Here is a 15,263-nt window from a genome sequence, read left to right on the forward strand (position 1 = left end):
TGTACTTAGGAGTTTGATATTTTGTCTACTTTAATGTAATCTCTAAAAGAAGACCTCTTCCCCTACATTTGTGTTTAAGGAAGCAGATGAATTCTTATCTAAGACAAAATACATAGTGCAAAATTTAGCCAGTGTTTCAAAGAAATATGAAACAACATGCCAAAACATGATTCTCCCATTAATGTTTTAATCTGTAAATATGATGATGTTATTAGGTCATCAACCCATAACATAACATGGAAAGTTATGCTGTGAACCCAAACTTGAGCTCATTTGATTACAATTTTAAGAGCTAGGGAAAGGGTAAATGCAAATACCTAAGTATCTATTAGATACTCTTTTTACACCATATCTTAATTTTCATTAATCATTTCATAATTTGACTTTACTTTTTATCTCCTGTTTTATGGATTGCCAATCATTTCTGGTAATAACCATTCTTTATGTCTCCACTTAGCAGTCCAGTACCAAATTCCCCAGTTGCTACTGTAAGATTCGTGTAAGCTAACTTTACGATTGATGTCTATCCCCTTGTGAAGTATATGTAAGTTCTAAAATCTTGCTGTCTGTGGCTATGTCTTTTTTGCTGCCTAATCTTTGTTTTGGTTTATATTTCCTGCCTAGGCCTATGATTTTTTTTACCCAGTTTCCTCCCTGCATTACAAACCTGTTGCCTACAGCTACATCTTCCATCCACATGACAATCTTCTGCCCTGGGGTTTATTCATAGACACCCACAGCTGGCTTTATCCCGTTTCTCTTTTGTTTCCTTTGGTTTTCTTTCAATCCTTAGCTAGTTCCCTGAGTTATAGGGGAGCAGTATTAATCACTTCCCAGGGTGTCCCTGAGCCCATTCTTCTTAACTGTGTCCTCTTCCTGTAACTTTTTGGGTTCAGAGAAGCTTATCTTTCCTTCCTGTGACCTGCCTACATTTAAAGAGATTATGCAGATCTCCACTGGTCATTCATTATTGCCATATTCTGTCTTCTCAGAAAAAATGTTCTTTGACAAAGCATGCATTGAACTCATTTTTTCTGCTCATTATTGAGGCCCAATTATCTTCAAATCGCTTTACATTTATGCCAGTTCCATTGTGTGGCAGGTCTTTAACCCAAACCACTTTCTTAAAGCAACACAACGTTTCCTCCATGGTATCCTCAGAGGGGCCTTTGGCATTCAAGTTTTTGCCCATGAGATGATAAGTGGCTTCTATTCTTAGAAACTAGAGCAACAAATACTATATTATAGTACCATTAAATACTTTTACAGTTTCCCAAAATGTCCCATCCTTCTCATTAGACTTCATATAAGAAGACAGACCAAGTCCAATGTGAAGAATTAGGCCAGAACTCAATGGAAGAATCAAATGTCCATTTCTACTTAGACTATTGCAATAAGTTAGCAAAGGTAGAGTGTATCTTGGACTAGGGTAGTATCAGTAGTAGTCTGAAAAATGTTTGGATTTTGGATATATTTTGAAGGGAAAGCAAATCATCCATGAAACTGTACTAATTGTTCCTCTGCTATTCTTTTTTCTGTCTTTTTAGTTTCGCTATTCAAATTGGCTTGACAAGTTGTATATGGTGGTGGGAACTTTGGCTGCCATCATCCATGGAGCTGGACTTCCTCTCATGATGCTGGTGTTTGGAGAAATGACAGATACCTTTGCAAATCCAAGAAATTTAGGAGCTCCGTTGCCAAACAACACTAATAGCAGTAAGTATTGTTTGTGTACCAGTTTTATTGGAAACTTGCAGCAAAAACAAGCACTTTGAGTGATGTTTGTGGATTCTTTACTAAATACACATTAGTGTGTTTAGTCCTGTAGGAGGCAGACAGTCTGAGCTATAATTCATATTTGTAGTGAGTTAGAAAAGATAATATTTACAAGCATTACAACACACAACTGAAGTGCCAGCAGAGATATATAGAAAAAGAGAGAGCTCTGTGAAGTCAGAAATATTCTGGAAAGCTTCAAGAAGAAATATAGGAACTTAATTAGAACCTTGAATGGTAAGTAGAAATCAGTTGTGAGATTTCCTAACAGATTGAATATGGGTGTAAGAGGAAAAGTTCCAGATGATTCTAAAGTTTTTAGCCCTAGAAACTGGGAGGATGCAGTTACTATCAACAGAAATGGGAAATGGAGAAGGAGAGTGGATTTGAGCAATAAATGCCAGAAATTTAGTTTTGGACATTGTTATATGTTGGGCTCTCTGGAAGCTGATTCAGCAATGGAAAAGTGGGGCTGAATTGTGTGTGTGTTGGAGGGGGTGTATTTTAGGATAAGATAAATAATAGCTTGTAGCTTGTTTTGTGTGTTAATGGAAATGATCCTAAAGAAAGGAGAAAGTGATGTTTGAATGAGAGAGGGAAGAGATTTGCTAGAGTGATATCCTTGAGAAAGAATGGAATCCAGTGCTGTGGAGGGAAACAATAACAGGTGGGAAAAGCGAATTTGAGTGTCACTACCCAGTGGTGGATAGATGAGGAGGTGAGAATCTGTGGAAGTTTTCTCCTGGTAACTTTAGTTTTCTCAGTGAAGTAGGAAGCGAGACAATTGGCTGATAGAGACAGAGAAAACAGATGTAACACAGCTCTTAAGGAAAGTGGGAAAGTGAATAGACTACAGAAATAATCTGGGTGTAACATACATATTCTCTCTTTCTGTCTCTCTCTCTCTCTCTCTCTCTCTCTCGATGGGGAGGAATGGATTGATATCTCTTGAGTTTCCTAGGTTACCTCTGGTTAAGCCTAGATTGATTTAAACTAAGCTACTCAAAAACTTACAATCCAGTTTGCACTTAGGTGGTCAAATGTTGAAAATGCCTGTTTGAGAATGTACTTGAAAATATAGTGATACCACTTAGCTTACAAGGACCTTTCAACTTTTGAGCTTTCAAGTTTCTGATGAATGCAATGAGTCACTTCCTCAGAAACATGCACATAAATATTCATACCAATCTCGGGTGTAAATGGATCTTTTGATATTTTTCAGTGGGTCCTTGGAACCACTTTGTGATCCTGGAAAGTACATTGTTTACCCTAAGGTAGAATTACTTCAATTCTGTGGATGCAGGTAATAGGCTGGGCTGGAAAAATTTTTGTATGTTTGAGCTGTGTAAAATTCTTATGCATTTATTACTTTCTTTCGCGGCATTCAAAGGAACCTGCAGAAAGACGCTGTACCACCTTTGAACTGGTACCTTTCTTTTACACCATTCACCAAAGGAAGTCCTCAATGCTTTCTGAATTCATTGGTTCCTATACATGCTATATTGGGCAATATTCTGTGGCGTTAGCTCTCTTAGTGCTTCATAGTGGAAGAATCAAATATTTCATCACTCTCTGGTGGCTCAGCAGACCTAATGGGTACATCTCTGTCCATTCAGATCTTGCTCACTTTTTGATGGCTTCCCGGCCTTGAGAATTGTGAGAAATAAATTTCTATTGTTTGTAAGCTCCCAGTTTATGTATTTTATTATACCATCCCAAATGGACTAAGACACATAGTAAACTCACTTACTTACTTAGTAGCATGTGTGAGTTCCCAGACAGATGATGATCTAGTTGTGATAACTAGCTCTTTTCTGGATAGGCCCATGTGTCTGTATGCCTATCAAAATTTCCTAGGCTAAACAGTGGCCACATCACCACAGCTTGCCAGGTAGTAATTTAGATTTCCATCTTCATAGATATCTAGTTTCCAGTTGAGATTGTAGTTCACATTGCACTCCTTGCCAGCCATTCCCATTAAGCTCACTCTTCTAATCTTGAGAATGCGAAAGAGAAAGCTTAGAGAAATATTTGAAAGTTTACTTTTGTTATCTTCTTAAGAGGGGGTATATTTAGTGGTTAGAGAACAGACTCTGGAGTTGAACTACCTGGCTCAAAAACCACACCGTTACCAATTTTTAGTTTTGAGGTTTAGGGAATTTATTCATACTTTATTAAGTTGGATAACAATAGAACCTACTTCTTAGGATGGTTGTGATATTTAAGTGGATTCATTCATTGCAGAATCACAGAACAAAGTTTATGGCCAAAGTCTAGTCATAAAAAGTACTCAACAAATATTAGTTACTGTTATTATCAACAGGCTTTCATGTTCCTCACAAATGAAATTACATAACTTGCAAATATGATATGGTTCCTTATATAATTTTTCTTTACAAAACTCTATGATACTACCTCAATTTTTATAGTTGTTGAAAGTTTGAGACATACCCAAAGTTACTCAGTAGCTATTATAGATGTGAGTAATCACCCCTTTAAGTAGTATTTCCTTGGTTACTGAATCACCAGCCATGCCTTTCAGGGAAGGTAGGTTTCTTCAAACTATGACCCCGGGCTAATTTGGCCTGCTGCCTCTTTTTGTACAGCCTGTGAACTAAGAATGGATCTTACATTTTCAAATCATTGGAAAAAAAAATCAAAAGAAGAAATTATATTTTGTGACACATGGAAATTATGTGAAATTTAAATTTCAGTACCTGTAAATAAAGTTTAATGAAATGTAGCTACACCTATTCATTTATATTTTATGAATGTAAGCAGCCTATGACTGCTTCTATGCCACAATGGCACAGTAGAGTAGTTGTACAAACCATATGGTCTGAAGAGCCTAAGATATTTACTATCTGGTCCTTTATAGAAAAAGGTTGCCAATCTCTGAGTTAGGGTATTAAGTGAGGGGTTGTTGTCTTCAGTCAATCCATCAGTTAATTTGTATTAGAGCATTCTGTGTGCCAGTCATAGTATATGCCCTCATCATTCCCAACTCTTGAGAAGCTTAGTATAATGGGAGGGATGGACAAGTGAACCAGTAAATACAGTTGAATATGATTAGTGATATAATACAGAGATAAATAAAATGCATTGGAAAAACAGAGAAAGGACACCTGACTCCATATAGAGGAATCATGGGAAGCTTCCAAGAGGAGGTGATAACCAAGTATGGTCAGCATCTGTCGCCTACACAAAATGTACATATTCTGGGTAACAGGTGAAACCATTTGAAAATAAAGATTAAATAAGTAAGATTAATACTCTCCCTCACTGCCACTCCTCATTTCCACTCCCCCCACCATTGTGTATCCTTGCATGCCTTTGTAAAGACAGCATACTATCTTTACTGCGATTTTCACTTTAGGACACTTAGTACACTATCACTAATCTGCATGTGTGCAGATTCAGACTGTCAGAGACCCTCAAGGCTGCCTGGAGAGGGGGGAATAGCATCAAAGGTTTTGATGCTTGTCCCAGAGATGAGGGCAAACATATTCTGTCATGCCTGTGGAGGGAGAACCAGCCTACTAAATTCTTGGGGCCCCAGATACTGTCAGATCATTCTTCTTTTTGCCCTTCCCTAGGCAAAACCTCATTATCTCTCCATGGGGGTGGACTAGATACCAGAGCCTCTTTATTGGAGAAATATTCCTTGCTTAAGGGGACTTGGATTTGCCAAGGCTCTTGAAAGCCTGGAAGTTTTTACACTAAACATAGGATCTAATTAGACAGCTCTAAAAACTTCTTGAGTAAGCAGATCCTTCTTTGTTGCTGCAACAGAACCCTCATAAGTTTTCTCGTCCCAATACTTTGCCGTAATTAACAGATATCAGCTTTTGTTCTGCTGTTTTCCTATGGACCAGATTTCCTGACAGCCACTCCCATGTATCTCTGGTTTAATTATAGAATATGTGCAGACTTTGCCTTAAAATCTCTGATGACTGGAGCCTAGGGAACTCTCTGGTTTTGTCATACCACTTTTTTTGTAAACAAAGCTTAATCACTAATGAATTTCTGTAGTATTCTGTGAATTCTCATCTCCCTTATGAGACTGGCCACTATCCGGAAATGATCCTAGATAAAGGCGATTGTGGTTTTAAATGTGTTGTGGTGAAGATGGCAGGTGGGGCGCATGTAAAATGATATCCAGGCAGTTGAAGAAATGACACTAAATCTTGGCATAAAGAATAGGACTAGAAGCTGGGCGCGGTGGTGTGTACCTGAAGTCCCAGATACTGGAGAGGCTGAGGTGGGAGGATCACTTGAGGTCAGAAGTTCAAGGCTAGCCTGGGCAAAATAGTGAGACTTTGTCTCTAATAAAACTTAAAAGATTTAAAAAAATAAAATGTAAGGAGGAGGTGGAACAAGATAGCCAAACAAAAGCCTCCAGAAATCTTCACTCCTGCCCCCATTCCTACAGGAACACCAAATTGAACAACTATTCACAAAACAAAGCACCTTCATAAGAACCAAAAACGAGGTGAGCGACCACGCTCTTTGGTTTTAGCATCATACTGAGGAAGGAGGCACTGAAGAAGGTAGGAAAGAGAATCTTGAATTGCCTGCACCATTCTTCCCCTCCTCCACCAGCAGCACGTACTGAAGAATGAATCACAGTCTCTTAATAGCTAAATTGATCAAGCAGAAGAAAGAATTAGTGGGCTTGAAGACAGGCTATTTGAAATACACACACTCAGAGGAGATAAAAGAAAAAAGAATAAAAAGAATGAAGCATGATCACAAGACCTACAAAATAGCCTTAGAAGGGTAAATCAAAGAGTTATTGGCCTTAAAGAGGAGGTAGACAGAGAGATTAGGGTAGAAAGTTTATTTAAAGGGATAATAACAGAGAACTTCCCAAACCTAAAGAAAGATATCAATATTCAAGTATAAGAATGTTGTAGAACACCAAGCAGATTTAACTCAAATAAGACTACTTCAAGACATTTAACAGTCAAACTCCCAAAAGTCAAGGATAAAGGAAGGATCCTAAAAGGAGCAAGAGAAAAGGAACAAATAACATACAGAGGAGGTCCAATATATCTGGAAGCAGACTTCTCAGGGGAAACCTTACAGATCTGAAGAGAGTGGCATGACATGTTTAAAGTGCTGAAAGAAAAGCACTTTTTTTCCTGAAACAGTATATCCAGTGAAAATATCCTTCAAACATGAAGAAGAAATAAAGATTTTCCCAGATGAACAAAAGCTGAGGGATATATTCAACACCAGACCTGTCTAGACAAGAAATGCTAAAGGGAGTTATTTAATCCAAAAGAAAAGGATGTTAATGAGCAATAAGAAATCATCTGAAGGTACAAAACTCACTGGTTATAGTAAGTACCTAGAAAAACACAGACTGTTACAACACTGTAATTTTGGTGTATAAACTACTCATATCTTGAGTAGAAAGACTAAAAAATGAACCTATCAAAAATAATAACTACAATAACTATTCAAGACACAGTCTAATAAGATATAAACAGATACAGATATAAAAAGTAGGGAGATGAAGTTAAAGTGTAGAGTTTGTGTTAGTTTTCCCTTTGCTTGTTTGTGCATGTGATCAGCATTAAGTTGCCATCAGTTTAAAAATGCGTTGTATGATATCATTTGCATACCTGATGGTAACCTCAAATAGAATAACATACAGCAGATACCTAAAAGATTAAAAGCAGACTTTAAAACATACCACCAGAGAAAATCACCTTCACTGAAAGGAAGACGAGAAGGAAGGAAAGAAGGAAGAGAAGACCACAAAAAACAACAAACAAAATGGCAGGAGTAAGTCTTTACTTATCAATAATAACATTGAATCTAAATGGACTAAATTCTCCAATCAAAAGATATAGAGTGGCTGAATGGATAAAAAAACAAGACCCAACTATCTATTGCCTACAAGAAACATACTTCACCTATAAAGAAGCACACTACGATCCATAAAAGTTCTTGTAGTTATTATTTTTGGTAGGTTCATCTTTTAGTTTTTCTATTCCAGATATGAATAGTTTACACATCACAATTACAGTGTTATAATTTCTGTGTTTTTCTGGGTACTTACTATTACCAGCGAGTTTTCACTCCAGATCTGGCCCAGATCTGATGTGAGTGGATATGAGTACTTCACACACCAGTTACAGTGTTATAATTGTGTTTTTCTGGGGACTTAACTGTTACTCATGAGTTTACACATAGACTAAAATTTAAGGGATGGAAAAAGTTATGCCATACCAATGAAAACAAACAAAAAAAGCAGGAGTAGCTGTACTTATATCAGACAAAATAGACTTCAGTACAAAAACTACAGAAAGAGACAAAGGAGATAATTATGTAATGATAAAGGGATCAATTCAACAAGAAGGTGCTACAATTGTAAATAAGTATACATTTAAAACTGGAGTTCCCAATATATAAAGCAAATATCGTTCGAGCTAAAGAGAGAGATAGATCCTAATACAATAATACGTGGAGACTTCAACACTCCACCATCAGCATTTAACAGACTTTTCAGACAGAAAATTAACAAAGAAACATTACACTTAATCTGCAATATAGACCAAGTAGACCTGATAGATATGTACAGAACATTTTATCCAATAGCCGCAGAATACACATTCTTTTCCTGAGCACATGGATCATTCTCAAGGAGAGACCATATGTTAGGTCACAAAATATGTCTTAAAAATTTCAAAAAATTGAAATAATGTCAAGTATCTTATCTGAGCACAATAGAATAAAACTAGAAATTAATAAGAGGATTTTTATATAGACACATGAAAATTAAACAATCTGTTCCTAATGACCATAAATAAATTAAAAAGAAAGTTGAAAAATTTCTTGAACCAAATGAAAATGGAAACACAACATACCAAAACCTATGGGATTCAGCAAAAGCAGTACTAAGAGGAAAGTTTATAGCAATAAATGCCTACATTGAAAAAGTAGAAAAGTTTCAAATAAACAACCACAACCTACTGATGGAATTTAAAGGACTAGAAAAGCAAGAATATACCAAACCCAAAATTAGTAGAAAAAAGGGAATAATAAAGATTTGAGCAGAAATAAATGAAATTGAAATCAAGAAAACAACACCAAAAAGTCAATGAAATGAGAAGTTGGTTTTTTGAAATGCAATGATAAACAAAATCGACAAACCTTTAACCTAACTAGGAAAAAAAAAGAAGACTCAAATAAAATCAGATGAAAAAGGAGATGTTATCATTGATACCACAGAAATCATTAGTGGCTACTATGAGCAAGTATATGCCAGTACATTGGAAAACCTAGAAGAAATGGATAAATTCCTAGACACATACAAACTACCAAGTTTAAACAATGAAGAAATCAGAAATCTGAACAGACCAATAATGAGTAATGAAATTTAAGCTGTAATTTTAAAATCTCGCAATAAAGAAAAGCCCAGGACCTAACAGCTTTACTGCTGAATTTTACCAGACATTTGAAGAAAAACTAATACCAATACCACTCAAACTATTCTGAAAAACAGAGGAGGAGGGGATACTTCCAAATGCATCCCATGAGGCCAGTCTTACTCTGATGCCAAAACCAAAGACAAATTAAAAAAAGAAGAAAATTATAGACCGATATCCCTGATTAACATTGATGCAAAAATCCTCTACAAAAATACTAGCAAACCTAATTCAACAACACTTTAGAATGTTGTTCAAGACCAAATGGGATTTATCCCAGGGATGCAAGGATTGTTCAACATATGCAAACTAATCAATGTGATGTATCATATCAACAGAATGAAGGATATAAAATATATGATCATTTCAGTTGATGATGAAAAGGCCTTTGATAAAATTCAACAACCCTTCATGATAAAAACTTTTAAAAACTGGGTATAGAAGGGACATTCATAAACAAAATAAAAGCCACATACAACAGACCCACAGCTAGTATTATACTAAATGAGGAAAAACTGAAAGCCTTTCCTTCAAGATCTGGAACAAGACAAGGATGCTCACTTTCACTAGTTATTCAACATAATACTGAAAGTCCTAGTGAGGGCAGACAAGAGAAAGAAAAAAAAGGCATCTGAATTGGCAAGGAAGAAGTCAAATTATCCCTGTTGGCAGATGATACAATCTTATATTTGGAAAAACCTAAAGACTCCACCAAAAAACTATTAGGAGTGATAAATAAATTTAGTAAAGTTGCAAGATACAAAATCAACATACAACAGTCAGTAGCATTTCTACATGGTGACAGCAAACAATCTGAAAAGGTAATCAAGAAAGTAATCTCATTTACTATTTCTACAAATGAAATAAATACCTAGGAATAAATTTTACTAAAGAAATGAGAGAGCTCTACAATGAAAACTGTAAAAGATTGATGCAAAAAATTGAAGAGGACACCAAAAATGGAAATATACTCCATGTTCGTGGATTAGAAGAATGGATATTTTAAAAATGTCCGTACTACCAAAGCAATCTACAGACGGTGCAATCGCTATCAAAATGCCAGTGACATTCTTCATGGAAATGGAAAAAAGAATCCTAAAATTTACATGGAACCCCCCAAAAAACCAGAATAGCCAAAGCTATTCTGAGCAAAAAGAACAAAACTGGGGAAATCACAGTACCTGACTTCAAATTATACTACAGAGCTAGTAACCAAAACACCATGGTACAAAGAAAAGAGACACCATGGTACAAAGAATACAAAACACCATGGTACAAAGAATAGAGAATGCAGACATAAATCCATAAATCTACAGTGAACTCATTTTCAATGAAGTTTCTGAGAATGTATATTGGGGAAAAGACTGTCTCTTCAAAAAAATGATGGTGGGAAAACTGGATATCCATATGCAGAAAAATGAAACTAGATCCCTTTCTTTCATCATATACAAAAATAAAATCAATATGGATTAAAGACTTAAATCTATGACCTGAAACTATGAAACTACTAAAAGAAGACATTGGAGAAACTCTCTGGGACATTAGATTGGGCAAAGATTTCTTGATTGATACCCCTACAAGCACAGGGAACCAAAACAAAAATGGACAAATGGGATCACATCAAGTTAAAAACCTTCTGGACTGCAGAGGAAATAATCAGCAAAGTGAAGAGGCAACCTGCAAAATGGGAGAAAGTATTTGCAAGCTATCCATCTGACATCAGATTAATAACTAGAATATATGAGGAACTCAAACAACTCAATAAGAAAAAACTCCAATTAACAAATGGGCAAAAGTTCTGAATAGACATTTCTCAAAAGAAGCTATACAAATGGTAAACAGGTATATTAAAATATGTTCAACATCATTGATCATCATCAGAGAAATGCAAGTCAAAACTACAGTGCGATATCATTTCACCCCAGTTAAAATGGCTTTTATCCAAAGATAGGCAATAACAAATGCTGGCAAGGATGTGGAGAAAAGAAAACCCTTGTACACAGTTGAGAATGTACATTAGTACAACCATGATGGAGAACAGTATAGGGGTTCCTCAAAAAATGGAAAATTTAACTACCATATGATCCATAACTATCCCTCTGCTGGGGAAATACTCAAAAGAAAGGAAACCAGTATATCGAAACCTGCACTCCCATGTTTACTGCATCACTATTCACAACAGCCAGGATTTGGGAGCAACCTAAGTGTCCATCAGCAAGTAAATGGATGAAGAAATTGTCATGCATATACACAATGGAGTACTATTCATCTGTAAAAAACTGAGATCCTGTCATTTGCAACAACAAAAATGCAACTGGAGGAGATTATATTAAGTGAAATAAGCCAGGCACAGAAAGACAAACTTCACGTTTCTCACATATTTGTGGGAGCTAAAAAATTAAAACAATTGGACTTATGGAGATAGACAGTAGAATGACATTTACCAGAGGCCGGAAAGTGTAGTGGGGTGGCAGAGGTAGAAGTGGAGATGGTTAATGGATACAAAAATATATAGTTAGATAGAATGAATATCATCTAGTATTTGATTACACAACAGGGTGACTACAGTCAACAACAGTTTATTGCACATTTAAAAATAACTAAAAAGGTATAACTGGATTGTTTGTAACACAAAGAAAGGATAAATTTTTGAGGTGATAGATACCCCATTTACCCTAATGCGATTATTATCCATTGTATACCTATGTCAAAATATCTCATACACCCTGTAAATATATACATCTACTATGTGCCACTCAAATTAAAAATAAGTAAAAATTAAGATTAAATACATTTAAAAAATAAAACTAAAAAATCCAGGACTATCAACTTGGCTTTATTTAAGTTGAATGCAATGTTAAATCCTCTGTGATAGGATATGGAGAAAAGTAAAAGGAATGTGAGCCGCAAGCCTTAAGGAAGAACTCAACTGTTAGCAATAACTAAAGCCAACCCTCATTGAGCATTTACTATGTGCTGGGTCCTGTTCTTAGAGCTTTACATGCAGTAACTCTTTTAATTCTTAAATACACATGAGATTAATACTGTTATATATGTGTGTAAAAGTATGTGTGTATATATATTCTTATATATAATTGTATTATATATATAAAATAATATATATACTTATGCACACACACCCATATATAGTGTGTGTATATATATAGCTCTGTGAAACCACTTGTAAATTTTTTGAATGGGCTAAGTTATGGCAGATGCAACAGGTTGGGCACTGGAAATATAAAGATAAACTAGATATAGTTTAGTTTTCTATGACCTCACACCAGTGGGAGTGGGAGGAGGAGATAGATGTAAATAGTCATACTTCTATTTTTGTATGACTTAGTAAGTTGAATCACTGTCAATTACTGTGGAGTTCTATTGCAAGATGAATCACTCTGCTAGGGGTAAGATGATGTAATACTTTAGTTTATTCATGGAGGAAGAGTATATTCCAGGAGAAAAATTTTGGTCAAGGGCATTCCAGTTAGAGAAAGCAGAATGGATAAAGCCTTGAAGGAAGCAAATAGGATAGTTAGGGAATAATAAACCCTTTGGTGTGCTTACAGCCAGGCTACACAGAAGTGGGGAAAGCTGGTGAAGATGGGGTTGAGGGAGTGAAGTGAGTTGAGGCTAGAAAGGGATGTAGCAAGTGTAACTATTATTCCAGAATCCAAGTGTGCTAAAATCATAACTTTTATTTTATATAACATAATTTCCATTTTGAGTCCCTCTTCAGTAAATGTGGTAAAAACCCAATCTCAGTTGTTTTGGAGCAGGCCTCACCTTTCCCTGGGGCGTGTCTTGGAGGCCAACATAGTTTCAGATGAGTGAGAAGGCCGAGTGTTGTTCAGCATCATCGTCTACACAGGCATTCCGTCAAGCTTTCTCATCCTCCTCTCTTAAAAGCTTTGATGTCATTCTGCTCCTTCCATATCTCTCTAGGTCCAAGGAGACTCTTGGAAGCTGTTCTAAAGCCATCCCTTCAACTCACTACACATTTCCTTTTCTGAGGTCTCGCTCTAGGGTCTGCTTAGGTGGCAGGAGGCAGGTTTCTTTTTCCTGGACCCTCCAGTGCCTATATGTAGTCAGCAATTCTCAACTGGTTATTTTCTCAGCATGTGGAAAATATTTTTTCAATCTAAAGGGTGGAGCTTAATCTCATAAAATTTAAACAAAATATTCTGTCATGCTCAGTTTCCTCTCCAACCCTCAAAGGCATAGGCTTTGGGAATATAAAAGCCAAGAAGAAACCTACACAATACATATATATATATATTTTTAATGCAGCAGCAGCCCTCTCTGAAGACAGTGACTGCACAGTGATCTAGCTTCTGAAATGAGGAGATAGGTATGGGGATAAAGAAAATATCTGGTAATCATTGTTGGTGCTTCAGACATATTTTCTTTCATGTGTATATTGTGGCAAAATCGCAAAGGAACTAATGTGATGTACCTTGGATCTTGATCTTTATCCTTTATGTAGTGGACTGTTATTGAAGGTTATCAATGGAAGCACTATGATTATATTTTTGCTTTCAAATATAAAATCTGGGGACAATCTGAAACCTAACTGGGGCGGAAAGATTAGTTATAGTAGTCTTGTTTCAGGAGAGGTAAGAAATGATGAGGACTTGAACCAGAGCATTAACTGTGAAGAGAGAGAGGATTTGAATAGTGCTAGATAGATTTTGGAGTCACTGAAGCTGTGAAAGTGACTGAGGTCAGCCTGGAGCCTGCATAGAGTTCTGGGAAACACCTGTGTATAGGAAAGAGGGAGAACATAGGGGTCAATACTGAGACTAAGGGAGAAGCATCAGAGTGGTAGAAGTAAAAGAACGAGGATAATAAGCTCCTACACACTGGTGATAACCTTCAATGACAGTCCACTGCATAAAGAATGATGGTTTTATTAATGGGAGTTCCCCTGCATGTGCCCTCTTGACTGTCACCATGTACGACATGCTTTTGCCCCTCCTTTGCCGTCTGCCATGATTGTGAGGCCTCCCCAGCCATGTGGAACTGTGAGTCCATTAAACCTCTTTTTCTTTATAAATTACCTAGTCTCGGGTATGTTTTTATTAGCAGCATACTAACAGACTAATATAGTTACATAGGTAAACGTGTGTCATGGGTTTTTTTTGTTTTGTTTTTTGGTTTTTTTGTACAGATTACTTCATTACCCAGGTATTAAGCCTAGTACCTACTAGTTTTTTTTCCTGATTCTCTCCCTCCCCCACCCTCCACACTCCCAAAGGCTCCAGTGTGTGTTGTTCCCCTCTGTGTGTCCATGTGTTCTCATCATTTAACTCCTACTTATAAGTGAGAACATGGTATTTGGTTTTCTCTTCCTGTGTTAGATTGCTAAGGATAATGGCCTCCAGCTTCATCCTTGTCCCTACAAAGGGCACGATCTCATTCTTTTTTATGGCTGCATAGTATTCCATGGCATCTATGTACCACATTTTCTTTATCCAGTCTGTCATTGATTGGCATTTAGGTTGATTCCATGTCTTTGCTATTGTGAATAGTGCTACAATGAACATATGCATGCATGTGTCTTTACAATAGAAGTATTTATACTTCTTTGTTGAATGCCTGATTTTTATTTTGACTGGTACACTTTGACAGGCGAAGCACGAATAAAAGGAACTTGGTGCTAGACTTGCTTTCTATGTATTTTGATGGTTGAAGCTATAGATATGGTGTAATTGGACATACAAACATAAAGGAGGCAATTTTGACCTTGAACAAAGTTGTTTACTTTTTGAGCTATTTAGAAATGACTGTAGACTTAGAAGACATCATTGCTGAAGAACATTTGTTTAAATTATCTTGGTTTCTTATCTTGAGAATTGAGAAAACTGGTAAAAGCAATGAGTAGAAAACAGATATTTAGTTAGACTTGGAAAATGGTCTTGATTTGGTAGTGACATACTGGCAACAATTAATACTATATAGAGACATTTCCTGGTAAATAGAAAAGATAGATAATGTAAGGTTTCCCAAGATTGATTTGGAGAAAAATCCTCACCTGACACAGTGTCC

At 36.3% G+C, this 15,263-nt stretch overlaps 1 protein-coding gene across 3 annotated transcripts in view; it reads left to right on the plus strand.

Moving 5' to 3' along the window:
• ABCB1 (ATP binding cassette subfamily B member 1) overlaps window positions 1–15,263 on the plus strand; it is a 125,962-nt gene that overhangs the window by 32,096 nt on the left and 78,603 nt on the right. For all 3 annotated transcript variants that reach the window (XM_073009145.1, XM_007982290.3, XM_007982288.3), the window contains one exon: window positions 1,548–1,716. In XM_073009145.1, coding sequence (XP_072865246.1) covers window positions 1,548–1,716 — 169 coding nt within the window. The remainder of the gene's footprint in view (window positions 1–1,547; window positions 1,717–15,263) is intronic.

This window comes from Chlorocebus sabaeus, chromosome 21 (assembly GCF_047675955.1).
Source record: "Chlorocebus sabaeus isolate Y175 chromosome 21, mChlSab1.0.hap1, whole genome shotgun sequence".
Classification (NCBI taxonomy): domain Eukaryota; kingdom Metazoa; phylum Chordata; class Mammalia; order Primates; family Cercopithecidae; genus Chlorocebus; species Chlorocebus sabaeus.